The sequence below is a fragment of the Carcharhinus amblyrhynchos genome, chromosome 11 (assembly GCF_965287045.1).
Source record: "Carcharhinus amblyrhynchos chromosome 11, sCarAmb.v2.hapA, whole genome shotgun sequence".
Taxonomy (NCBI): Eukaryota; Metazoa; Chordata; class Chondrichthyes; order Carcharhiniformes; family Carcharhinidae; genus Carcharhinus; species Carcharhinus amblyrhynchos.
In genome coordinates, this window is record NC_137334.1 from 96,593,894 (window position 1) to 96,621,198 (window position 27,305).

Here is a 27,305-nt window from a genome sequence, read left to right on the forward strand (position 1 = left end):
GGCAGGATTTTCTGGTCTTGGGGCAGGGACAGCCAGAAAATTCCACAAAGATCAGAAAACTGGGCAGAATATAACAGATAACGAAAAATGAGTGTAAGATTAATAAAAAGGGAAACCTTAGAGTACAAGAGAAAATAACTAGAAATATAAAATAGATAATAAGTTTCTCCAGGTATTTAGAAAGGAATAAAGTAAAATGAATTTTGGAATTCTATAGAACAAGAATGGGGAATTAATGATGGAAAATAAGGAAATGGTGGATGAATTGAATGGACATTTTGCTTCTGTCTTTGCCGTAGAGGAAACAAATAACATTCCAGGAAAAACTGTGAAGCAGGAGATGAAAGGCAGGGAGGAAATTAAAATAATTACAATCACCAGACACTATCCCAGCTCCTGATAAGAGTTTCTCCTACAGTCTGAAAAGAAGTGATTACTGAGCGGGTAACTGCAATGGTTTTAACTTTCCTAATTTACCTCGATACTGGAACGATTCCCTCAGATTGGGAAATAGTGAATGTAACTTCTCAATTCAAGAAAGGAGACAGAAAGCAGGAAACTACAGTTGAATGTCTGTCGAATGGAGGTTACAGGAATCTATTATTGAGGAGGTTATAGCAGAGCACTTAGAAATCTCAATCTAACCACACACATGGTTTAGTGACAAGGACATTGTGTTTCTTAATGTACTGGAGTTCTTTGAGGAAGAAACAAGCAACATGGAAAAAGGGGAATCTGTGGATGTGCTGTATTAATTTCCAGAAGAAATTTTACAAGGTGTAAAATTACATAAAATTAGAGCTCATGATGGAGGAGGTAGTAAATTAGCATGGATAGAGGATTGGTTAACAGCAAACAGAGAGTAGGGTGGATTAGGGTTTTTTTTCAGATTGAGAAGGTATGCTGTGTTCAGTGCTACAGGGATCAATGCTGGGGCCTCAAATATTTCCATTCTGTATTGATCACTTGAATAATGGGAGAAAATGAATAGTTTCTAAATTTGACAATGACACAAAGATAGGTGGGAAAGTAAAGAGTAAAGAGGATATAAAGAGTCTGCAAAAACATGCACGTTGTTTAAGTGAATGGGCAAAAATAAGATTGATGGAATATAGTGTGGAAAAATGACAAGTTGTCCACTTTGTCAGCAGAACAAAAAAAGCAGCAAATTATTGAAATGAGACTGCAGAACTCAGTGGTACAGAGGGATCTGGGTGTCCTAGGACATGAATCAAGAAAAGTTAGTACTGCAGGTACGGCAAGTGATTAGCAAGGCAAATGGAATTGCTGTAGGTCTGGAATCATATGTAGGCCAGGTGAGGTAAGGACAGCAGATTTCCTTCCCTAAAAGACATTAATGAAACAGATTGATGCCACGCAGTGTTACCTGTCAGGGTTATCAGAAGCACACACTGACTCGATCATTCCCACATCAACAGTGCCCTGTTCCAAAACAAAACAACAGATTAATGACTGGGAACGGGTGAGTCACTCACAGTTCTGCCTGATATCATTCAACCTCAAAATTCTCAATCCTGCAGTTTGTAAATCTGCGGGTTTGGATAATCTGAAGCAAGTCTCAGCTTTTCACTGAGATCAGCAAAAATCCCCCCAAAATGAGACACCTAATAGACACTACCATTTATTAAAAAAAAAACACTCAAGTCCACACACTCCCTATAATCCCAATGCACAATAGCCCACAGCACAGGATTAGGTACAGAGTAAAGCTCCCTCTACACTGTCCCCATCAAACACTCCCAGGACAGGTACAGCACGGGGTTAGATGCAGAGTAAAGCTCCCTCTACACTGTCCCCCCATCAAACATTCCCAGGACAGGTACAGCAAGGGGTTAGATACAGAGTAAAGCTCCCTCTACACTGTCCCCCCATCAAACACTCCCAGGACAGGTACAGCACGAGGTTAGATACAGAGTAAAGCTCCCTCTATACTGTCCCCATCAAACACTCCCAGGACAGGTATAGCACGGGGTTAGATACAGAGTAAAGCTCCTTCTATACTGTCCCCATCAAACATTCCCAGGACAGGTACAGCATGGGGTTAGATACATAGTAAAGCTCCCTCTACACTGTCCCCATCAAACACTCCCAGGACAGGTACAGCACGGGGTTAGATACATAGTAAAGCTCCCTCTACACTGTCCCCATCAAACACTCCCAGGACAGGTACAGCACGGGGTTAGATACAGAGTAAAGCTCTCTCTACACTGTTGCCCCATCAAACACTCCCAGGACAGGTACAGCACGGGGTTAGATACAGAGTAAAGCTCCCTCTACACTGTCCCCATCAAACACTCCCAGGACAGGTACAGCACGGGGTTAGATACAGAGTAAAGCTCCCTCTACACTGTCCCCATCAAACACTCCCAGGACAGGTACAGCACGGGGTTAGATACAGAGTAAAGCTCCCTCTACACTGTCCCCATCAAACACTGTAAGAAGTATTACAACCAGGTTAAAGTCCTACAGATTTATTTGGTAGCAATCATCACTAGCTTTTGGGTCTCTGCCCCTCCGTCAGGTGAGTGGGGAGTTCTAATCTCAAATAGGCCATATAAAGACACACACTCAGTTTACAGAATACTGATTAGAATGTGAGTCTTTACAGCTAATCAAATCTTAAAGGTACAGACAATGTGAATGGAGCGAGGGTTAAGCACAGGTTAAAGAGATGTGTGTTGTCTCCAGACAGGACAGTTAGTGAGATTTTACAAGTCCAGGCAAGTCATGGGGTTAAAGATAGTGTGAGATGAACCCAAGATCCCGGTTGAGGCCGTCCTCATTATGTGGAACTCATAAGAACAGGATATGGCGCTTGACTCACTGATCGACAGTTCCAATGCGCCACAGCTAAAAACCACACCGACCTCCTCAGAAGACAAACACAGGACACGGTGGACAGAGTACCCTTCGTCGTCCAGTACTTCCTTGGAGTGGAAAAGCTACGATATCTTCTCCGGAACCTTCAACATGTCATTGGTGAAGATGAACATCTCGCCAGGGCCATCCCCACACCCCCACTTCTTGCCTTCAAACAACCACACAACCTCAAACAGACCATTGTCCGCAGCAAACTACCCAGCCTTCAGGAGAACAGTGACCACAACACCACACAACCCTGCCACAGCAACCTCTGCAAGACATGCCGGATCATCGACATGGATGCCATCATCTCACGTGAGAACACCATCCACCAGGTACACGGTACATACTCTTGCAACCCGGCCAATGTTGTCTACCTGATACGTTGCAGGAAAGGATGTCCCGAAGCATGGTACATTGGGGAGACCATGTCGTAGCGTCTGCAACGAATGAATGAACATCGCTCAACAATCACCAGGCAAGTGTGTCCCCTTCCTGTTGGGGAACACTTCAGCGGTCACGGGCATTCGGCCTCTGATCTTCGGGTAAACATTCTCCAAGGCGGCCTTCACGACACACGACAGCGCAGAGTCGCTGAGCAGAGACTGATAGCCAAGTTCCGCACACATGAGGACGGCCTCAACCGGGATCTTGGGTTCATCTCACACTATTTGTAACCAACCCACGACTTGCCTGGGCTTGTAACATCTCACTGACTGTCCTGTCTGGAGACAATACACATCTCTTTAACCTGTGCTTAATGCTATCTCCACTCACATTGTCTGCACCTTTAAGACTTGATTAGTTATAAACACTCGCATTCTAATCAGTATTCTGTAAACTGTGTGTGTGCCTTTATATACCCTGTTTGTGATCAGAACTCCCCACTCACTTGGCGAAGGGGCAGAGCCCCAAAAGCTCGTGGCATTTGCTACCAAATAAACCTGTTGAACTTTAACCAATGCTGGCAACTCCACATCATGACTCCCATCAAACACACCCAGGACAGGTACAGCACGGGGTGAGATACAGAGTAAAGCTGCTTTTCTCTGGTTGCTCTGAGCAAAAAAAACTTTCACCATCTCATTTCATTTCTTCTTTCTAAGTTTGACTCAGTCCCAGAGTGGAGTGAGCCGGCTCTTACCACTGCGTTCTTTGGATTAGCTTGTTCATCGCGCATCTCCCGTAGCTGCTGCTGGGTCGCGCTGTGAACACCGCTCAGTACATTAAACCAGTCACTGCCCAGAGAAAACACATGTCAGTGAACACCATCATATCAGTACTGTGTCTGCAAACACTACATTCCCTCTTCCACCTCTCACTCTCATTTTTCTGTCTCCCTCCATCAAGTGTCTGTTGTACTATAGATGTCTCTGAGTGCGGAGGCTCTAGGTTCAAGTCCTGATCACTCCAAAAGTACAAGTGTCGCACTGTCAGAGGGTCAGTGCTGGGGGAGTGCCGCACTGTCAGAGGGTCAGTGCTGAGGGAGTGCCGCACTGTCAGAGGGTCAGTGCTGGGGGAGTGCCGCACTGTCAGAGGGTCAGTGCTGGGGGAGTGCCGCACTGTCAGAGGGTCAGTGCTGGGGGAGTGCCGCACTGTCAGAGGGTCAGTGCTGAGGGAGTGCCGCACTGTCAGAGGGTCAGTGCTGAGGGAGTGCCGCACTGTCAGAGGGTCAGTGCTGGGGGAGTGCCGCACTGTCAGAGGGTCAGTGCTGGGGGAGTGCCGCACTGTCAGAGGGTCAGTGCTGAGGGAGTGCCGCACTGTCAGAGGGTCAGTGCTGGGGGAGTGCCGCACTGTCAGAGGGTCAGTGCTGAGGGAGTGCCGCACTGTCAGAGGGTCAGTGCTGGGGGAGTGCCGCACTGTCAGAGGGTCAGTGCTGGGGGAGTGCCGCACTGTCAGAGGGTCAGTGCTGGGGGAGTGCCGCACTGTCAGAGGGTCAGTGCTGAGGGAGTGCCGCACTGTCAGAGGGTCAGTGCTGAGGGAGTGCCGCACTGTCAGAGGGTCAGTGCTGGGGGAGTGCCGCACTGTCAGAGGGTCAGTGCTGGGGGAGTGCCGCACTGTCAGAGGGTCAGTGCTGAGGGAGTGCCGCACTGTCAGAGGGTCAGTGCTGGGGGAGTGCCGCACTGTCAGAGGGTCAGTGCTGGGGGAGTGCCGCACTGTCAGAGGGTCAGTGCTGGGGGAGTGCCGCACTGTCAGAGGGTCAGTGCTGGGGGAGTGCCGCACTGTCAGAGGGTCAGTGCTGAGGGAGTGCCGCACTGTCAGAGGGTCAGTGCTGAGGGAGTGCCGCACTGTCAGAGGGTCAGTGCTGGGGGAGTGCCGCACTGTCAGAGGGTCAGTACTGAGGGAGTGCCGCACTGTCAGAGGGTCAGTGCTGAGGGAGTGCCGCACTGTCAGAGGGTCAGTGCTGGGGGAGTGCCGCACTGTCAGAGGGTCAGTGCTGAGGGAGTGCCGCACTGTCAGAGGGTCAGTGCTGAGGGAGTGCCGCACTGTCAGTGGGTCAGTGCTGAGGGAGTGCCGCACTGTCAGAGGGTCAGTGCTGAGGGAGTGCCGCACTGTCAGAGGGTCAGTGCTGAGGGAGTGCCGCACTGTCAGTGGGTCAGTGCTGAGGGAGTGCCGCACTGTCAGAGGGTCAGTACTGAGGGAGTGCCACATTGTCAGAGGGTCAGTGCTGAGGGAGTGCCGCACTGTCAGAGGGTCAGTGCTGAGGGAGTGCCGCACTGTCAGAGGGTCAGTGCTGAGGGAGTGCCGCACTGTCAGAGGGTCAGTGCTGAGGGAGTGCCGCACTGTCAGAGGGTCAGTGCTGAGGGAGTGCCACATTGTCAGAGGGTCAGTGCTGAGGGAGTGCCACACTGTCAGAGGGTCAGTGCTGAGGGTGCATTGGTTTTCACTCACAGTTTCTGTGGACTTGGGAGGAGCAGCGGGCTATAAACCTCCTGAATTCACATTGAGAAAACTCCAGTTGGGAAATGACCAGGTGCTAAAGGCCATTCCTGAGCAATGATCAGTAAAGCAGCAGGAAGTGAGAATAAGTGAGTCAAACTGAGACACGGGCTAAAGTTTCCTTCCTGGTGGACTGCTGGAATAGTTCCTCATTTCACATGTTTTGTTTTGAGTCACACAAACATATTTTGGCAGCACCTGAGTGTGAAGCACTGGTGTTGCCAAAACTGGGGTATGCTGCTTGCTGTACACTGCTGCTGTACACACTGCTATACGCCACTTGTTGTACGCTGCTGCTAAAACCTTTCTCTTTTTAAAGACTTATAAAGTTGCAGCATTACCTCCCGACTCCTAAACTCAATTCCTCAATTAATGAAGGCCAGTACATCATACGCCTTCTTGACCACATCCTCCACCTGTGAGGTCGATTTAAGAGTCCTATGGACCCGGACCCCAAGATCCTTCTGATCCCCAACACTGCTAAGACTCCTACCCTTGATATTGTACTCCTTCATCCCGTTGGTCCTGCCAAAATGGACCACTACACATTTATCCGCATTGAAGTCCATCTGCCCAGTCTTGCATCCTAGCTATGTCTTGCTGGAACAGCTTTCCCAGGCTCACACCCCATCCTATCCCATAACCCCATGCACTTAGCCCACTCACTCCCCAACCTGCGCATCTTTGGACTGTGGGAGGAAACTGGGGCACTGGGAGGGAACCCACGCAGACACGGGGACAACGCGCAGACTCCACACAGTGACCCGAGATCAGAATTGAACCCAGATCCTTGGCACTATGAGGCAGCAGTGCTAACCACTGTGCCCACCATATCGCCCTTCTGGGCAGTAATCATTCTATGATTCTACACCACACAGACAGCAGTGGTTCAGACGCCTTTTCAAGGGCAATTAGGGGTGGCCAATAAATGTGGGTCCAGACAGTGACATCCTGAAAATTACTGAATTATACCTGGCATCCTCCGGAGACTCTGCGACAATGTGATAGGTTCTCTCTCCTGTCACTATATCCAACGCATTCTCCTTCTCCCCATTGTCCACAATCTCTCTGAAAGAAAGAATTCATTCATAAACCACCAACTCCAGTAATGAGTGAAAAGGACAATGACAAGAGTTAAGGAGGATATAGAGGGGCACAGAGCACAAAGAACTGAAATTGGTTCACACACACATCTGTGAAGGTGACAACACAGGTTGGTGAAAAAGAAAATGAGATCATGGTTTTATAAATAGAAGGAATTGAATACACAAAGTAAGGATAAAAGCAAATTACTGTGGATGCTGGAATCTAAAACCAAAAGAGAAAATGCTAGAAAATCTCAGCAGGTCTGGCAGCATCTGTAAGGAGAGAAAAGTGTTAATGTTTCCAGTCCAGATGCCCAGCTTTGACAAAGGGTCGTCTGGATTCAAAACGTCAACTCTTTTCTCTCCCCACAGATGCTGCCAGACCCGCCACAAAGTAAAGAACTTATAGTAAACTCTTTATAAATTTCTGGTTAGACTTCAGCAGGAGAATAGTGTCCAATCCTGGGCTCCACACTTTCAGAAGGATGTCCAAACCTTGGAGAGGGTGAGAGGGAGATTTACTGCAATGTTCCCAGGGATGAGGGATTTCAGTTACTGTGGAGAGACTGGAGACACCGGGATTGTTCTCCTTGGAGCAGAGACGGTTAAGAGGAAATTTAAAGATGTTTTCAAATTGATGAAAGAGTACATAAGGAAACATTCTTCTCAGTGGCAGGAGGTGGGTAACCAGATTGAAGAGAATCAGTAAAAGAACCAGAGGGAGAGATCAGGAGAGTTCTGTGAGTTGTTGTGATCTGGAAGATGCTGCTTGAAAGGGCAGTGGAGGCAGGTTCAACAGGAATTTTCACAAGGCAATTTCAGCATCCTGTGTATTGAGAGGGTGAGTTGGGGGGTGGCTGGGAATTTGTCCTAAATCAATCTACCGCCCCCTGTGAAAACATGCATGTGCAGCAGGTAAAATGAGGCCGACTGTATACTGACTGAACACAGTGTACAGTATTGAATACACTGTATACCGACTGAACACTGTACAGTATTGAATACACTGTATATGACTGAACACGGTGTACAGTATTGAATACACTGTATACCGACTGAACACTGTGTACAGTATTGAATACACTGTATATGACTGAACACGGTGTACAGTATTGAATACACTGTATACCGACTGAACACAGTGTACAGTATTGAATACACTGTATACCGACTGAACACTGTGTACAGTATTGAATACACTGTATATGACTGAACACGGTGTACAGTATTGAATACACTGTATACTGACTGAACACTGTGTACAGTATTGAATACACTGTATATGACTGAACACGGTGTACTGTATTGAATACACTGTATACCGACTGAACACTGTGTACAGTATTGAATACACTGTATATGACTGAACACGGTGTACAGTATTGAATACACTGTATACCGACTGAACACGGTGTACAGTATTGAATACACTGTATATGACTGAACACAGTGTACAGTATTGAATACACTGTATACTGACTGAACACAGTGTACAGTATTGAATACACTGTATACCGACTGAACACAGTGTACAGTATTGAATACACTGTATACCGACTGAACACAGTGTACAGTATTGAATACACTGTATATGACTGAACACTGTACTGTATTGAATACACTGTATACTGACTGAACACGGTGTACAGTATTGAATACACTGTATATGACTGAACACTGTACAGTATTGAATACACTGTATACCGACTGAACACGGTGTACAGTATTGAATACACTGTATACCGACTGAACACAGTGTACAGTATTGAATACACTGTATACCGACTGAACACGGTGTACAGTATTGAATACACTGTATACCGACTGAACACTGTGTACAGTATTGAATACACTGTATACTGACTGAACACAGTGTACAGTATTGAATACACTGTATACCGACTGAACACGGTGTACAGTATTGAATACACTGTATACCGACTGAACACAGTGTACAGTATTGAATACAGTGTATACTGACTGAACACTGTACAGTATTGAATACACTGTATACTGACTGAACACAGTGTACAGTGTTGAATACACTGTATACTGACTGAACACTGTACAGTATTGAATACACTGTATACTGACTGAACACAGTGTACAGTATTGAATACACTGTATACCGACTGAACACAGTGTACAGTATTGAATACACTGTATACCGACTGAACACTGTGTACAGTATTGAATACACTGTATACCGACTGAACACAGTGTACAGTATTGAATACACTGTATACTGACTGAACACAGTGTACAGTATTGAATACACTGTATACTGACTGAACACTGTACAGTATTGAATACACTGTATATTGACTGAACACAGTGTACAGTATTGAATACACTGTATACCGACTGAACACAGTGTACAGTATTGAATACACTGTATACCGACTGAACACAGTGTACAGTATTGAATACACTGTATACCGACTGAACACTGTGTACAGTATTGAATACACTGTATATGACTGAACACAGTGTACAGTATTGAATACACTGTATACCGACTGAACACGGTGTACAGTATTGAATACACTGTATACTGACTGAACACAGTGTACAGTATTGAATACACTGTATATGACTGAACACAGTGTACAGTATTGAATACACTGTATACCGACTGAACACGGTGTACAGTATTGAATACACTGTATACCGACTGAACACAGTGTACAGTATTGAATACAGTGTATACTGACTGAACACTGTACAGTATTGAATACACTGTATACTGACTGAACACAGTGTACAGTATTGAATACACTGTATACTGACTGAACACTGTACAGTATTGAATACACTGTATACTGACTGAACACAGTGTACAGTATTGAATACACTGTATACCGACTGAACACAGTGTACAGTATTGAATACACTGTATACCGACTGAACACAGTGTACAGTATTGAATACACTGTATACCGACTGAACACAGTGTACAGTATTGAATACACTGTATACCGACTGAACAGTGTACAGTATTGAATACACTGTATACCGACTGAACACTGTGTACAGTATTGAATACACTGTATACCGACTGAACACAGTGTACAGTATTGAATACACTGTATACTGACTGAACACAGTGTACAGTATTGAATACACTGTATACTGACTGAACACTGTACAGTATTGAATACACTGTATATTGACTGAACACAGTGTACAGTATTGAATACACTGTATACCGACTGAACACAGTGTACAGTATTGAATACACTGTATACCGACTGAACACTGTGTACAGTATTGAATACACTGTATATGACTGAACACAGTGTACAGTATTGAATACACTGTATACCGACTGAACACGGTGTACAGTATTGAATACACTGTATACTGACTGAACACAGTGTACAGTATTGAATACACTGTATATGACTGAACACAGTGTACAGTATTGAATACACTGTATACCGACTGAACACGGTGTACAGTATTGAATACACTGTATACCGACTGAACACAGTGTACTGTATTGAATACACTGTATATGACTGAACACTGTACAGTATTGAATACACTGTATACTGACTGAACACAGTGTACAGTATTGAATACACTGTATACCGACTGAACACGGTGTACAGTATTGAATACACTGTATACTGACTGAACACAGTGTACTGTATTGAATACACTGTATACTGACTGAACACTGTACAGTATTGAATACACTGTATACTGACTGAACACGGTGTACAGTATTGAATACACTGTATACTGACTGAACACAGTGTACAGTATTGAATACACTGTATACCGACTGAACACAGTGTACTGTATTGAATACACTGTATACCGACTGAACACGGTGTACAGTATTGAATACACTGTATACCGACTGAACACGGTGTACAGTATTGAATACACTGTATACCGACTGAACACGGTGTACAGTATTGAATACACTGTATACCGACTGAACACGGTGTACAGTATTGAATACACTGTATACCGACTGAACACGGTGTACAGTATTGAATACACTGTATACTGACTGAACACAGTGTACTGTATTGAATACACTGTATACCGACTGAACACAGTGTACAGTATTGAATACACTGTATACTGACAATGATATACAGTACAGAATACACTGTACACTGAGTACGGTGTACAGTATTGAACAGATTGTACACTGGCTGAATACAGTATTAAATAACTGTATACTTACTGAGTCTGGTATATAGTATTGAATACACTGTACATGAGTACAGTGTACAATATTGAATATACTGTATACTGACTGGGTACAGTGTACATAGAACATAGAACATAACAGCGCAGAACAGGCCCTTCGGCCCACGATGTTGCGCCGACCAGTTAAAAAACAATGACCCACTAACCTAGACCAATCCCTTTTCATCCATAAAATCCCTTTTCGTCCATTGTACAGTAGTGAATACACTGTTCACTGAGTACGGTGTACAGTATTGCATATACTGTATACTGACTGAGAACACAGAACAGTACAGCACAGGAAACAGGCCCTTCGGCCCTCTAAGCCTGCACCGCTCATTGGTCCAACTGGACCATTCTTCTGTATCCCTCCATTCCCAGTCTGCTCATGTGGCTGTGAGAGAGGAATTGGCAAATGTAGATTGGGGGCGCCGATTGGTCGGTAGGACGGCTAAGGAACAGTGGAGGATATTTAAGGAGATCTTTTTTGGTGCTCAGCAGAAATATATTCCGATGGTAAAGAAGGAATGTAGGAGCAGGGATAACCAGCTGTGGTTATCGAAGAAAATAAAGAGTATTAAATTAAAAGCTGATGCGTTTAGAGTGGCTAAAAGTAGTGGGCGAGTAGAAGATTGGGAGAGGTTTAAAAATCAACAAAGATTGACTAAGAAGTTGATAAATAAACTATGAAGACTATGAAGCTAAACTAGCACTAAATATAAAAAAGGACAGTAATAGTTTTTACAAATATATAAAGAGGAGGAGGCTGGCTAGAGTGAATTTTGGACCCTTAGAGGATGAGAGGGGGGATTTAGTGGTGGGAGACGAGGAAATGGCTGAGGCTTTAAATAAGTTTTTTGCCTCGGTCTTCACAGAGGAGGACACGAATAGTTTGCCGGATATTAAAGATAGAAGGATGGTAGGAGTTGAGGGCCTGAATGCGATTACTGTCACTAGAGAGGTAGTGCTTGATCGACTAGTGGAACTGATGGTGGACAAGTCCCCAGGTCCGGATGGAATGCATCCCAGGCTTCTGAAGGAAATGGCAGAGGTGATAGTGGATGCCTTAGTGATTATTTACCAAACTTCACTGGATTCCGGGGAAGTGCCGGAAGATTGGAAAACGGCTAATGTTACGCCGCTGTTCAAAAAAGGTAGCAGGCAAAAGGCAGGGAATTATAGGCCGGTTAGTTTAACATCTGTAGTTGGAAAAATGCTTGAATCCATCATCAAAGAAGAAATAGCAAGGCGCCTAGAAAAGAATGGTTTGATAATGCAGACGCAGCACGGATTCGTTAAGGGGAAGTCGCGTTTGACAAATTTATTGGATTTCTATGAGGATGTGACTAGTGTGGTAGACAGAGGGGAACCAGTGGATGTGGTGTTTCTCGATTTTCAAAAGGCGTTTGATAAGGTGCCGCACAAAAGGTTGCTTCAGAAGGTTAGGGGGCTTGGGGTTGGGGGTAAGGTGTTAGCGTGGGTAGAGGATTGGCTGTCCAATAGGAAGCAGAGAATTGGTATCAATGGGTGCTATTCTGGTTGGCGGTTGGTGACTAGTGGAGTGCCACAGGGATCGGTGCTGGGGCCTCAACTATTTACCATTTATATAGATGATCTGGAGGAGGGGGCTGAGTGTAGGGTAACGAAACTTGCTGATGACACGAAGATGAGTGGAAAAGCGAATTGTGCGGAGGGTGTAGAAAGTCTGCAGAAGGATCTGGATAGGCTGAGCGAGTGGGCGAGGACCTGGCAGATGGAGTACAATGTTAGCAAGTGTGAGGTTATCCACTTTGACAGGAATAATAGTAGGAGGGGTTACTATTTAAAGGGCGAAAAGCTGCAGCATGCTACGGTGCAGAGGGACCTGGGGGTCCTTGTGCATGAGTCACAAAAACCCAGTCTGCAGGTGCAGCAGGTGATCAGGAAGGCGAATGGGATGCTGGCCTTTATAGCGAGGGGGATAGAATATAAAAGCAGGGAGGTCTTGCTGCAACTGTACAGGGTACTGGTGAGGCCGCAGCTGGAGTACTGTGTGCAGTTTTGGTCGCCGCACTTGCGCAAGGATATTTTGGCCTTGGAGGGAGTGCAGGGGAGGTTCACTAGGCTAATATCGGAGATGAGGGGGTTGGACTATGAAGAGAGACTGAATAGACTGGGTCTGTACTCGGAGTTTAGAAGGATGAGGGGGGATCTTATAGAGACGTATAAGATAATGAAAGGGATGGATAGGGTAGAGGTAGAGAGATTCTTCCCGCTCAGAAAGGACAACAGGACTCGAGGGCACAGCCTCAAGATAAGGGGGGGGCGCAGTTTAGATCGGAGTTGAGGAGGAACTTCTTCACTCAAAGGGTGGTGAATCTCTGGAATTCTCTGCCCGTTGAAGTGGTGGAGGCTACCTCGCTAAATATATTTAAGACACGGGTAGATAGGTTTTTGATAGACAGGGGAATTAAGGGTTATGGGGAGAAAGCGGGAAAGTGGAACTGATCCACTTCAGATCAGCCATGATCTTATTGAATGGTGGGGCAGGCTCAAAGGGCTAGATGGCCTACTCCTGCTCCTATTTCTTATGGCTATCCAGATAAGTCTTAAATGATGCCAGCATGTCTGCCTCCACCACCTTGCTTGGCAATGCATTCCAGGCACCCCCCCACCCTCTGTGTAAAATACATCCCTCTGATATCGGAGTTATACCTCGCCCCTCTCACCTTGAGTCCGTGACTCCTCGTGATCGTCACCTCTGACCTGGGAAAAAGCTTCCCACTGTTCACCCTATCTATACCCTTCATAATTTTGTACACCTCTATTAGATCTCCCCTCATTCTCCATCTGTCCAGAAAGAACAACCCCAGTTTACCCAATCTCTCCTCATAGCTAAGACCCTCCATACCAGGCAACATCCTGGTAAACCTCCTCTGCACTCTCTCCAAAGCCTCCACGTCCTTCTGGTAGTGCGGCGACCAGAACTGGACCTTGTCAAACGCTTTACTAAAATCCATATAAACGACATCCACAGCCCTTCCCTCGTCAATCGTTTTTGTCACCTCCTCAAAAAACTCAACCAAATTTGTAAGGCACGACCTCCCTCGTACAAAACCATGTTGTCTATCACTAATGAGATTGTTCCATTCTAAATGCTCACACATCCCTATCTCTAAGGATCCTCTCCAACAATTTCCCTACCACGGACGTCAAGCTCACCGGCCTATAATTACCCGGGTTATCCCTACTACCTTTCTTAAATAACGGTACCATATTTGCTATCCTCCAATCCTCTGGGACCTCACCTGTGTCCATTGAAGAGACAAAGATCTCTGCCAGAGGCCCAGCAATTTCACCTCTCGTCTCCCTGAGCAGTCTAGGATAGATGCCATCAGGCCCTGGGGATTTATCAGTTTTAATGTTCCCTAAAAAACCGGACACTTCCTCCCTTGTAATGAAGATTTTCTCTAATGGGTCAACACCTCCCTCTGAGACACTCCCAGTCAACACATCCCTCCCAACATGGTGTACAGTATTGAATACACTGTACACTGAGTATGGTATGCAGTATTGAATACACTGTACATGGAGTACAGTGTACAATATTGAATATATTGTATACTGACTGGGTATGTGTACAGTATTGAATACAGTGTGTATCTACTGTATACAGCATTGAATAGACTGTATACTGACTAAATATGGTGTACAGTACTGAACACTGTATATTGATTATGGTGTACAGTACTGAATACACTGTACACTGAGTATTGTGTACAGTACTGAATACACTGTATATTGATTATGATGTATAGTATTGAACACACTGTATATTGATTATGGTGTACAGTACTGAATACACTGTACACTGAATATTATGTACAGTACTGAATACACTGTACACTGAATATTATGTACAGTACTGAATACACTGTACACTGATTATTATGTACAGTACTGAATACACTGTTCACTGATTATGGTGTACAGTATTGAATATACTGTATGCTGACTTTGGCCTTTATAAATCGGAGTATCGAATATAAAAGTTGGAGTGTTATGGTAAGGTTATATAAGACATTGGTGAGGCCGAATTTCGAGTATTGTGTGTTCTGATTGCGTATGGTATACAATGAGAATAAACATTTGTTTTTGGAGATTAAAAAGCTTTCCCAGGTTCCGGAACCAGACACATAGTTAATTGATTCATTCTGACCTTCCATCCTGAGACCCTCCCACCAAGACACAGACCCACAAGAGATCAGCAAGCGGATAGGTGAGTGAGAGGGAGTGGAGAGGGAGAAGGGGAATAGGGGGTGAGAGATGAGGATGATGGAGGGACAGAGGGAGAAAGGTGAAAGTGGGAACAACATTTTGGTCGGACACACTTGAATGCAGATTACAGGGTCAATGGCAGGGTTCTGAGGAATATGGAGGAACAGAGAGATCTTGGGGTTCATATCCACAGATCTCTGAAGGTTGCCACTTAAGTGGATAGAGCCGTGAAGAAGGCTTATAGTGTGTTAGTGTTTATTAACAGGAGGTTTGAGTTTAAGAGCCGTGGGGTTATGCTGCAACTATACCGGACCTTGGTGAGACCACATTTGGAATATTGTGTGCAGTTCTGGTCACCTCACTATAAGAAGGATGTGGAAACATTGGAGAGAGTGCAGAGGAGATTTACCAGGATGCTGCCTGGTTTGGAGGGTGGGTTTTATGAGGAAAGGTTGAGGGAGCTGGGGCTTTTCTCTTTAGAGCGGAGGAGGATGAGAGGCGACTTAATAGAGGTTTATAAGATGATGAGGAGGATTGATGGAGTGGATGTACAGAGACTATTTCCTCGGGTGGATGTAGCTGTTACTATGGGGCATAACTATAAGGTTGATGGTGGGAGATATAGGAGGGATGTCCGAGGTAGGTTCTTTACTCAGAGATTGGTTGGGGTGTGGAATGCACTGCCTGCTGTGATAGTGGAGTCGGACACTTTAGGAACTTTCAAGCGGTTATTGGATAGGCACATGGAGCACACCAGAATGATAGGGAGTGGGATAGCTTGATCTTGGGATTGGACCTAGCTCGGCACAACATCGAGGGCCGAAGGGCCTGTACTGTGCTGTACTGTTCAATGTTTCTATGTAACAGAAATGGGAGGGGCGGGGGATGGGGAGGCTGTCACACTGCTACAAACTGAGATGCTCTTGCCTCACCTGGCCCCTCGGATATCAATAGTTCCTTTCAGCTTCTCTTCGCTGTCATTCTCAAAGTAGAGCAGTCGGGACTCGCGCAGCACGAACCAGCGACGTTTCCAGTTGCGTCGGGAAAGCGTGGACATTCCCCCACCCTTCTTGTACAGCCAGCCGGACTTCAGGGCCTCCTGCTTGGCTCGGAACCACATGAAAGTCTCATCCTTCAGCACGCACCAGCGGTGTTTCCATGGGATCATCAACCCTCCTGAAGAATTCAAAGGTTACAGATCAGAGGCAGACATTTGGAAAGAGAAGGACACAGGGCAAAAACCAAAGGGAAGCTCCTGCTTCGGTTCCTGTCAGGAAAACATGTCCTGAGGGATTGGGCCTTTCCCCCGGGCTCCTGCCCTGAGGGACCGGGCCTTTCCCCCGGGGTCCTGCCCTGAGGGACCGGGCCTTTCCCCCGGGCTCCTGCCCTGAGGGACTGGGCCTTTCCCCCGGGCTCCTGCCCTGAGGGACTGGGCCTTTCCCCCGGGCTCCTGCCCTGAGGGACTGGGCCTTTCCCCCGGGCTCCTGCCCTGAGGGACTGGGCCTTTCCCCCAGGCTCCTGCCCTGAGGGACTGGGCCTTTCCCCCAGGCTCCTGCCCTGAGGGACTGGGCCTTTCCCCCGGGCTCCTGCCCTGAGGGACTGGGCCTTTCCCCCAGGCTCCTGCCCTGAGGGACCGGGCCTTTCCCCCGGGGTCCTGTGCTGAGGGACTGGGCCTTTCCCCCGGGCTCCTGCCCTGAGGGACCGGGCCTTTCCCCCGGGGTCCTGTGCTGAGGAACTGGGCCTTTCCCCCAGGCTCCTGCCCTGAGGGACCGGGCCTTTCCCCCGGGGTCCTGTGCTGAGGGACTGGGCCTTTCCCCCGGGCTCCTGCCCTGAGGGACCGGGCCTTTCCCCCGGGCTCCTGCCCTGTGGGACCGGGCCTTTCCCCCGGGCTCCTGCCCTGAGGGACCGGGCCTTTCCCCCGGGCTCCTGCCCTGAGGGACCGGGCCTTTCCCCCGGGCTCCTGCCCTGTGGGACTGGGCCTTTCCCCCGGGGTCCTGCCCTGAGGGACCGGGCCTTTCCCCCGGGGACCTGCCCTGAGGGACTGGGCCTTTCCCCCGGGGACCTGCCCTGAGGGACTGGGCCTTTCCCCCGGGCTCCTGCCCTGTGGGACTGGGCCTTTCCCCCGGGCTCCTGCCCTGAGGGACCGGGCCTTTCCCCCGGGCTCCTGCCCTGAGGGACTGGGCCTTTCCCCCGGGCTCCTGCCCTGAGGGATTGGGCCTTTCCCCCGGGGTCCTGCCCTGAGGGATTGGGCATTTCCCCCGGGGTCCTGTGCGGAGGGATTGGGCCTTTCCCCCGGGCTCCTGCCCTGAGGGACTGGGCCTTTCCCCCGGGCTCCTGCCCTGAGGGACCGGGCCTTTCCCCCGGGCTCCTGCCCTGAGGGATTGGGCCTTTCCCCCGGGGTCCTGCCCTGTGGGACTGGGCCTTTCCCCCGGGCTCCTGCCCTGAGGGATTGGGCCTTTCCCCCAGGGTCCTGTGCTGAGGGATTGGGCCTTTCCCCCGGGCTCCTGCCCTGAGGGACCGGGCCTTTCCCCCGGGCTCCTGCCCTGAGGGACCGGGCCTTTCCCCCGGGCTCCTGCCCTGAGGGACCGGGCCTTTCCCCCGGGCTCCTGCCCTGAGGGACCGGGCCTTTCCCCCGGGGTCCTGCCCTGAGGGATTGGGCCTTTCCCCCGGGGTCCTGCCCTGTGGGACCGGGCCTTTCCCCCGGGCTCCTGCCCTGAGGGACCGGGCCTTTCCCCCGGGCTCCTGTCCTGAGGGACCGGGCCTTTCCCCCGGGCTCCTGTCCTGAGGGACCGGGCCTTTCCCCCGGGCTCCTGTCCTGAGGGACCGGGCCTTTCCCCCGGGCTCCTGCCCTGAGGGACTGGGCCTTTCCCCCGGGGTCCTGCCCTGAGGGATTGGGCCTTTCCCCCGGGCTCCTGTCCTGAGGGACCGGGCCTTTCCCCCGGGCTCCTGCCCTGAGGGACCGGGCCTTTCCCCCGGGCTCCTGCCCTGAGGGACCGGGCCTTTCCCCTGGGCTCCTGTCCTGAGGGACCGGGCCTTTCCCCCGGGCTCCTGTCCTGAGGGACCGGGCCTTTCCCCCGGGCTCCTGTCCTGAGGGACCGGGCCTTTCCCCCGGGCTCCTGCCCTGAGGGACTGGGCCTTTCCCCCGGGCTCCTGTCCTGAGGGACCGGGCCTTTCCCCCGGGGTCCTGTCCTGAGGGACCGGGCCTTTCCCCCGGGCTCCTGCCCTGAGGGACCGGGCCTTTCCCCCGGGCTCCTGCCCTGAGGGACTGGGCCTTTCCCCTGGGGTCCTGCCCTGAGGGACCGGGCCTTTCCCCCGGGCTCCTGCCCTGAGGGACCGGGCCTTCCCCCCGGGCTCCTGTCCTGTGGGATTGGGCCCTTCCCCTGGGTCTAATTCAGGATTTCTATTGGATTGTGCTGTGTTGAGAGGTGCTCACCTTTCATGCAGAGGTAGCCATGGAAATACAGAGCCCTGGAGCCAAAGCCAATGGGAGCTCGACAAGTGCTGAACTCATCATCAGTGTCCACTCGGACATCGATCTCCTCCTCGCTGTCCATCAACTGTCCCCAGAAAGAGAGGGAGAGAGTGTGAAATTTACCAAGGTGCACAGTCCAATCCCAGTAACACCCTCCGCATAGTCTAATCCCAGTGACACCCCCCTGCACAGTCCGATCCCAGTGACAACCCCCGCACAGTCCGATCCCAGTGACAACCCCCGCACAGTCTGACCCCAGTGACACCCCCCCCCCACACAGTCCCATCCCAGTAACATTCTCCGCACTGTCCGATCCCAGTAACAGCCCCCGCACAGTCCGATCCCAGTAACACCCTCCGCACAGTCCGATCCCAGTAACACCCCCCCCGCACAGTCCGATCCCAGTAACACCCTCCGCACAGTCCGATCCCAGTAACACCCCCCGCACAGTCCGATCCCAGTAACACCCTCTGCACAGTCCGATCCCAGTAACACCGCCCCGCCCCCCCCCCCCCCCCCGCACAGTCAGATCCCAGTAACATTCTCCCTCATGAAATCTCACAAATATAGAAATGTGTAAGCTAGAAGCAGGAGTAGTCCTTCGGCCCTTCAAGCCAAAATCTCATAGGCAGCTGGGATCAAGTGGATCCCTTGAAGAGTGTAGGAGTAGAGCTGAGAGAGAATTCAGGAGGCCAAAAAGGGGACACGAGATTGTTTTGGTAGATAAGGCAAAGGAGAATCCAAAGAACTTCTACAAATACATAAAGGGCAAAAGAGTAACAAGGGAGAGAGTAGGGCCTCTTAAGGATCAACAAGGTCATCTGTGTACGGATCCACAAGAGATGGGTGAGATCCTAAATGAATATTTCTCATCAGTATTTACTGTTGAGAAAAGAATGAATGTTAGGGAACTTGGAGAAATAAATAGTGCTATCTTGAGGAGTGTACATATTACAGAGGAGCAGGTGCTGGAAGTGTTAAAGCGCATCAAGGCAGATAAATCCCCAGGACTTTTATAGCGAGGGGGATTGAATATAAAAGTAGGGAGGTCTTGCTGCAACTGTACAGGGCACTGGTGAGGCCGCAGCTGGAGTACTGTGTGCAGTTTTGGTCGCTGCACTTACGCAAGGATATTTTGGCCTTGAAGGGAGTGCAGAGGAGGTTTACTAGGCTGATACCGGAGATGAGGGGGTTGGACTATGAAGAGAGGCTAAATAGACTGGGTCTGTACTCGTTGGAGTTTAGAAGGATGAGGGGGGATCTTATACGGACGTATAAGATAAAGAAAGGGATGGATAGGGTAGAGAAATTCTTCCCGCTCAGAAAGGACAACAGGACTAGAGGGCACAGCCTCAAGATAAGGGGGGGCGCGGTTTAGAACGGAGTTGAGGAGGAACTTCTTCACTCAAAGGGTGATGAATCTCTGGAATTCTCTGCCCATTGAAGTGGTGGAGGCTGCCTCGCTAAATATATTTAAGTCACAGGTAGATAGGTTTTTGGTAGACAAGGGAATTAAGGGTTATGGGGAGAAAGCGGGAAAGTGGAACTGATCCACTTCAGATCAGCCATGATCTTATTGAATGGCGGGGCAGGCTCGAAGGGCCAGATGGCCTACTCCTGCTCCTATTTCTTATGACTTATGTTCTTATAACCTGATGAAGTATATCCCAGGACAATGTGGGGGCTAGGGAGGAAGTTGTAGGTCCCCTAGCTGAGATACTTGAATCATCGACAGTCACGGGTGAGGTGCCTGAAGATTGGAGAGTGGCAAACGTTGTGTCTTTGTTTAAAAAGGGCTGCAGGGAAAGCCTGGGAACTACAGGCCAGTGAGCCTCACATCTGTGGAGAGTAAATTGTTGGAAGGTATTTTGAGAGACAGGATCTACAGACATTTAGAGACGCAAGGACTGATTAGGGACAGTCAGCATGGCTTTATGAGTGGAAAATCATGTCTCACAAATTTGATTGACTTTTTTTGAAGGGGTAACCAAGACGGTAGATGAGGGCAGTGCAGTTTGATGTTGTCTACATGGACTTTAGCAAGGCCTTTGACAAGGTACCGCATGATAGGTTGTTGCATAAGATTAAATCTCACAGGATCCAGGGTGAGGGATCTAAATGGATATAAAATTGGCTTCTCTAAGTGGTTGTAGAGATTGTTTTTCAAACTGGAGGCCTGTGAGCAGCAGTGTGCCTCAGGGATCAGTGCTGGGCCCACTGTTATTTGTCATTTATATTAATGATTTGGATGAGAATATAGGGGACATGGTTAGTAAGTTTGCAGATGACACCAAGATTGGTGGCATAGTGGACAGTGAAGAAAGTTATCTCCAATTGCAATGGGATCTTGATCAATTGGGCCAGTGGGCTGACGAATGGCAGATGGAGTTTAATTTAGACAAATGTGAGGTGATGCATTTTGGTAGATTGAACCAGGGCAGGAGTTACTCAGTTAATGATAGGGTGTTGGAGAGAGTTACAGAACAAAGAGATCTAGGGGGACATGTTCATAGCTCCTTGAAAGTGGAGTCACAGGTGGACAGAGTGGTGAAGAAGGCATTCGGCATGCTTGGTTTCATCGGTCAGAACACTGAATACAGGAGTTGGGATGTCTTGTTGAAATTGTACAAGACATTGGTAAGGCCACACTTGGAATATTGTGAGCAATTCCGGTCACCCTATTATAGAAAGGATATTATTAAACTAGAAAGAGTGCAGAGATGATTCCCTAGGATGCCACCAGGACTTGATGGATTGAGTTATAAGGAGAGGCTGGATAGACTGGGACTTGTTTCTCTGGAGCGTAGGAGGCTGAGGGGTGATCTTATAGAGGTCTATAAAATAATGAGGGGCACAGATCAGCTAGATAGTCAATATCTTTTCCCAAAGGTAGGGGAGTCTAAAACTGGAGGGCATAGGTTTAAGGTGAGAGGGGAAAGATACAAAAGTGTCCAGAGGGGCAATTGTTTCACACAGAGGATGGTGGGTGTCTGGAACAAACTGCCAGAGGTAGTAGTAAAGGCAGGTACAATTTTGTCTTTTAAAAAGCATTTAGACAGATACATGGGTACAATGAGTATAGAGGGATATGGGCCAAATGTGGACAATTGGGATTAGCTTAGGGGTTTAAAAAAAAAGGGTGGCATGGACAGGTTGGGCCAAAGGGCCTGTTTCAATGTGTAAACCTCTATGACTCTAAGCCTGCTCCACTATTCATTATGATCATGGCTGATCAAATTCAATTTCCTCCCCATACCCTTGATCCCTTTAGCCCCAAGAGCTATATGTAATTTCTTCTTGAAATCAGACAACATTTTGGCCTCAGCTACTTTCTGTAGGAGTGAATTCCACACATTCACCACTCTCTGGGTGAAGAAATTTCTCAACTCAGTTCGAAAAGGTTTATCCCTTATCCTCAAACTAAGACTCCTAGTTGTGGACTCCCCGCCACTGGGAACATTCTTTTGAATCTACCCTGTCTCACCCTGTTGGAATTTTATAAGTTTCTATAAGTCGCTATGAGAGGACACAGGTTTAAGGTGCTGGGGAGCAGGTACAGAGGAGATGTCAGGGGAAAGTTTTTCACTCAGAGGGTGGTGAGTGAGTGAACATAAGAACATAAGAAATAGGAGCAGGAGTAGGCCATCTAGCCCTTCGAGCCTGCCCCGCCATTCAATAAGATCATGGCTGATCTGTCGTGGCTCAGTTCCACTTTCCCGCCCTCTCCCCATAACCCTTAATCCCTTCTCTTATCAAAAACCCATCAACCCGCTTCTTAAAAATATTTAGCGAGGCAGCCTCCACCACTTCAACGGGCAGAGAATTCCAGAGATTCACCACCCTTTGAGTGAAGAAGTTCCTCCTCAACTCCGTTCTAAACCGCCTCCCCTTTATCTTGAGGCTGTGCCCCCTAGTCCTACTGTCTTTTTTGAGCGGGAAGAGTCTCTCCACCTCTATCCTATCCATCCCATTCATCATCTTATACGTCTCAATGAGATCTCCCCTCATTCTTCTAAACTCTAACGAGTACAAGCCTAGTTTATTCAGCCTCTCCTCATAGCTCAATCCCCTCAACTCCGGTATCAGCCTAGTAAACCTCCTCTGCACTCCCTCCAGGGCCAAAATATCCTTGCGCAGGTGCGGCGCCCAAAACTGCACACAGTACTCCAGCTGCGGCCTCACCAATGCCCTATACAGCTGCAGCAAGACCTCCCTACTTTTATATTCAATCCCCCTCGCTATGAAGGCCAGCATCCCATTCGCCTTCCTGACCACCTGCTGCACCTGCAAGCTGGGTTTTTGCGACTCATGCACAAGGACCCCGAGGTCCCTCTGCACCGTCGCCTGCTGCAGTTTTTCGCCACGTAAGTAATAGTCCTTCCTACCATTCTTCCTACCAAAGTGGACCACCTCACACTTGCCAACATTAAATTCCATTTGCCATTTCCTGGCCCATTCGCCCAGCCTATCTAGATCCTTCTGCAGACTCTCCACACCCTCCGCACAATTTGCCTTTCCCCCAATCTTGGTGTCATCAGCAAATTTCGACACCCTGCACTCGGTTCCCTCCTCCAGATCATCTATATAAATGGTAAAAAGCTGAGGCCCCAGCACCGACCCCTGGGGCACCCCACTAGTCACCATCCGCCAATCCGAATAGCACCCATTGACCCCCACTCTCTGCCTCCTATTTGACAACCAATCCTCTATCCACGCTAACACCCTACCCCCAACTCCATGTCCCCTGACCTTCTGCAATAACCTCTTGTGAGGTACCTTGTCAAACGCCTTCTGAAAATCCAGAAAGACCACATCCACCGGCTCTCCTCTATCCACTGCCCTAGACACATCCTCATAGAACTCCAGTAAATTTGTCAGACACGACTTCCCTTTAATGAAACCGTGTTGCGTCCGCCCTATCAAGCAATTCCCTTCAAGATGCCTCGCAATTTCCTGCTTAATGATGGATTCTAACATTTTACCTACCACAGACGTTAAACTAACCGGCCTATAATTCCCCGCCTTTTGCCTGGCACCCTTCTTAAACAACGGCGTAACATTAGCCGTTTTCCAATCTTCCGGCACTTCCCCGGAATCCAGCGACGTCTGGAAAATAACCACCAAGGCATCCACTATCACCTCCGCCATTTCTTTCAGAACCCTCGGATGCATTCCATCCGGTCCTGGGGACTTGTCCACAATCGTGGAATCGGCTGCTGTCGGTGGTGGTAGAGGCAAACTCACTGGGGTCTTTTAAAAGACTTCTGGATGAGTATATGGGATCTAATGGGATTGGGAGTTACAGATAGTTCTATGGCTTGGTAGGTATAGATGTGATCAGTGCAACTTGTGGGCCGAAGGGCCTGTTTGTGCTGTAGTGTTCTACGTTCTATGTTCTATCCCCTCTCACTCTTCTCAACATCAATAGAAACTCTTACTAGCCATTGTTATTTTCTAGCTGGTTTTCTCTTATACTCAATTTTTCCCTCTTTATTAGTCTTTTTCTCATTCTTTGCTGTTCCTTGTGATCTGTCCAATCTTCTAACTGTCACCTATCTTTGTAGAATGATATGCTTTTTCTTTAAGTCTGATACTAGACTGAATTCACCCGACAGTGTGTCGGACATTGGCCCCTATTGATTCCCACCCAAAGCAGGTGGCAACCTGATAGTTATTCTAAACCCGTTTTAAATCTCATTTGCGGGCTTGAATAGACCACTTTTTCCCTTTGAAGAAACCACAGTTGTCAGAACCTTTGTAAACCTTTGTGATTGGGACAATGGTGGAAGATAATTCCGGTGTAGTCAATCATGAAAGGAAAGGAAAATAAACACAGCTGACTGGAGGCTGAATAGAAACCATTAAACTGTCAATCAAAGCCTATTGCAAAGCACAACACCTCAGAGATATCAAATAAAAGCTACATTCATAGATTGGGGCTGAGTGAACTGCTGTGTGTAGAGGGGAGCACCCCCCTCCCCTTCCCTCCAGTGAAATTGATCTTTTTGTTAGAGGGACGGCGAAGAGACCTGCTCACATCTGCAGCTTCCTTCAGGGAGTAAGGGAAATCTCTGTACAGAATGGAGTGTTGCTATGGTTTTAAAACCTGCCAGCTAATCCAGGAGGCATCGAGATTACAATGACCTGGCATTTCAAATGTTCACAGCCAACAGGCAGGAATGAGGATATTGAGCAGAGAGCTGCTGGAAATCACCATGCCAGCGGTAATCATCAGGCCTGCCAGGGATAGAAGATGAAATCCAGTCACGGGAACACATCCCAGAGGCAGTGCCGAAATCAACCCTTTTCCTCCAATCCCAGCACACACAACCTCCCGTTTTATATAAAACATTAGTCAGGCCACATTTGGAAAACCGGCAGTTCTGGTTGCCACACTGCCAGAAGGATGTGGAGGCTTTGGAGAGAGTGCAGGATGTTACCTGGTTTGGAAGGTATTAATTATGAGGAGAGGTTGAATAAACTGGATTGTTTTCCCTGGAAAGATGGAGGCTGAGGGGGCAACCTGATAGAAGTTTATAAAATTATGAGGGGTGTGGATAGGGTGAACAGTTGGAAGCTTTTTCCCAGGGCAGAAGTGACAATTACAAGGGTGCACAAGTTCAAGATAAGGGTGAAAAGGTTCAGTGGAGATGTTTGGGAGGTTTTTTTTTACACAGAGGGTGGCAGGGGCCTGGAATGCCAAGTGAGGTGGTTGAGGCAATTACGTTAGCCACATTTAAGACTTAATGTGGAGAAACACATGAACAGCCAGGACAACATGGTCGCTGCAGGCTTGGATGGCAAAAGGCCTGTTCCTGTGCTGTACTATTCTTTGTTCTTTGACCACTGGGGGCTCTCCCCAGCAGCTTAGCAATAGCAGAGAGGCAAATAGCCACTGGACCTAGCTCCTTGAACTCCCAAAGGGCCTAAGTTGCCAGGCCAGGGTGTCTGCAAAGGTGCAGGGCCTGAAGTGAGGCCTGAGTGGACATCTGAGGAGGGAGGGGCTCTGTGATAGGGACTGAGGTCTGCAATGGGGTGAGGGTCTGGAGTGAGGGTGAGGGGTCTCAGGTAAGGGGTAAGGGTGAGGATTCTGTGATGAGGGTCTGTGTTGAGGGAGAGGGTATTTGGGGGTTTGGGGGGGGCGGTGAACAGGTACAAGCTAAGTCAATGCAATGCTTTGTATAAAGTCAGGTTTTGTTCCTGGTCCCCCTGAAACAACAGAATGTGAGCAGTGTCTCTCCCCTGCCTGCCTCTGATAGAGTCTCAACCTGGGAGATGATGAATATCTTACCAACTCTGAGCTGTCGCGGTCGGTGCAAACACTCTGTGAAGTCAAGGTAAATATCCTCAAATCATCCTGAACGCATCCAGTGTCTCCATACGCTGTGACAGGGTCATCAAATTCATCATGGTCATAATCTGACTCAACGTCAGGGGGGAGGCTGTAAATCGGTTCCTCATCGATGTCATCAGAGGTGTCCAAGGAGCCTGGCCCAATGTGCTGGAATTCCTCATTCTCCCACTCCACACCCAGAGTGTTGCTGCTTCTCCACTCCTCCGGATTATACTGTTGCTCAGGTAGATTATTGGACAGAGGCAGGTTCACATCCACACTGTCCTGTACACTGTTACTGATTCGCATCTGACCCATTTGTCCATCACTCCAGCTTGTGCGAGCAACTGTCGACATCTCCTGGTCAGTATGAAATCCCTCATCCAGCTCCTGCTCAGGGCACTGCTCAATGGAACAGCTCGCCAGATTGTCCTGATTGGACACAGGCTGTCCGAGATTCTGGCCACCCTCATCCACTGCTCCAAAATTCAGCAATTCCAGGAACTCTTGCACCACCCGGGAAGCTTCTTTTTCCAAGCGTCTGATCTCCTCCTTGCATTTCCTCTCCATCTCCCTTGGTGACAGTGCGCAGGAACTCACCAAGCTCGATTCCCTCTCATTCTGCAGACGCTGGATTTCCCGTTCGAGTCGCACTATCTCCTGCATCTGTTTGTTCTCTGCTTGTTCCAAATCCTTCAGCTCTCCAACCTCCCCGACCTGCTCCACCGTCCCTTCACTCATCTAAAGAAAAGACATAAATCAATTGAATCAAATCAGTTCCCAAGACTGTTCCGTGTTTTCCAAATGCTGTGACCTTGGACTGAATCTTGTACAGGTGACAGGGTCTCAGCTGGCAGCTGGATGGCTAGCGAGAGGCCCACGCCAGCTGGACAGTCAGGGAGAAGTCCACACCAGCTGGACGGCCAGTGAGAGGCCCACACCAGCTGGACGGACAGGGAGAAGTCCACACCAGCTGGACGGACAGGGAGAGGCCCACACCAGCTGGACGGACAGGGAGAAGTCCACACCAGCTGGACGGACAGGGAGAAGTCCACACCAGCTGGACGGCCAGCGAGAGGCCCACACCAGCTGGACGGCCAGCGAGAGGCCCACACCAGCTGGACGG

General features: G+C 48.6%; 1 protein-coding gene across 1 annotated transcript in view; it reads right to left on the reverse strand.

Annotated features, from left to right (window-relative positions):
• myo10l3 (myosin X, like 3) overlaps window positions 1-27,305 on the reverse strand; it is a 217,982-nt gene that overhangs the window by 38,267 nt on the left and 152,410 nt on the right. The window contains exons 22-27 of the mRNA XM_080199296.1: window positions 26,138-26,920; window positions 18,808-18,931; window positions 16,307-16,550; window positions 6,796-6,891; window positions 4,028-4,121; window positions 1,388-1,443 (exon numbers count right to left, since the gene is read on the reverse strand). Of these exons, the coding sequence (XP_080055422.1) occupies window positions 1,388-1,443; window positions 4,028-4,121; window positions 6,796-6,891; window positions 16,307-16,550; window positions 18,808-18,931; window positions 26,138-26,920 (1,397 nt within the window). The remainder of the gene's footprint in view (window positions 1-1,387; window positions 1,444-4,027; window positions 4,122-6,795; window positions 6,892-16,306; window positions 16,551-18,807; window positions 18,932-26,137; window positions 26,921-27,305) is intronic.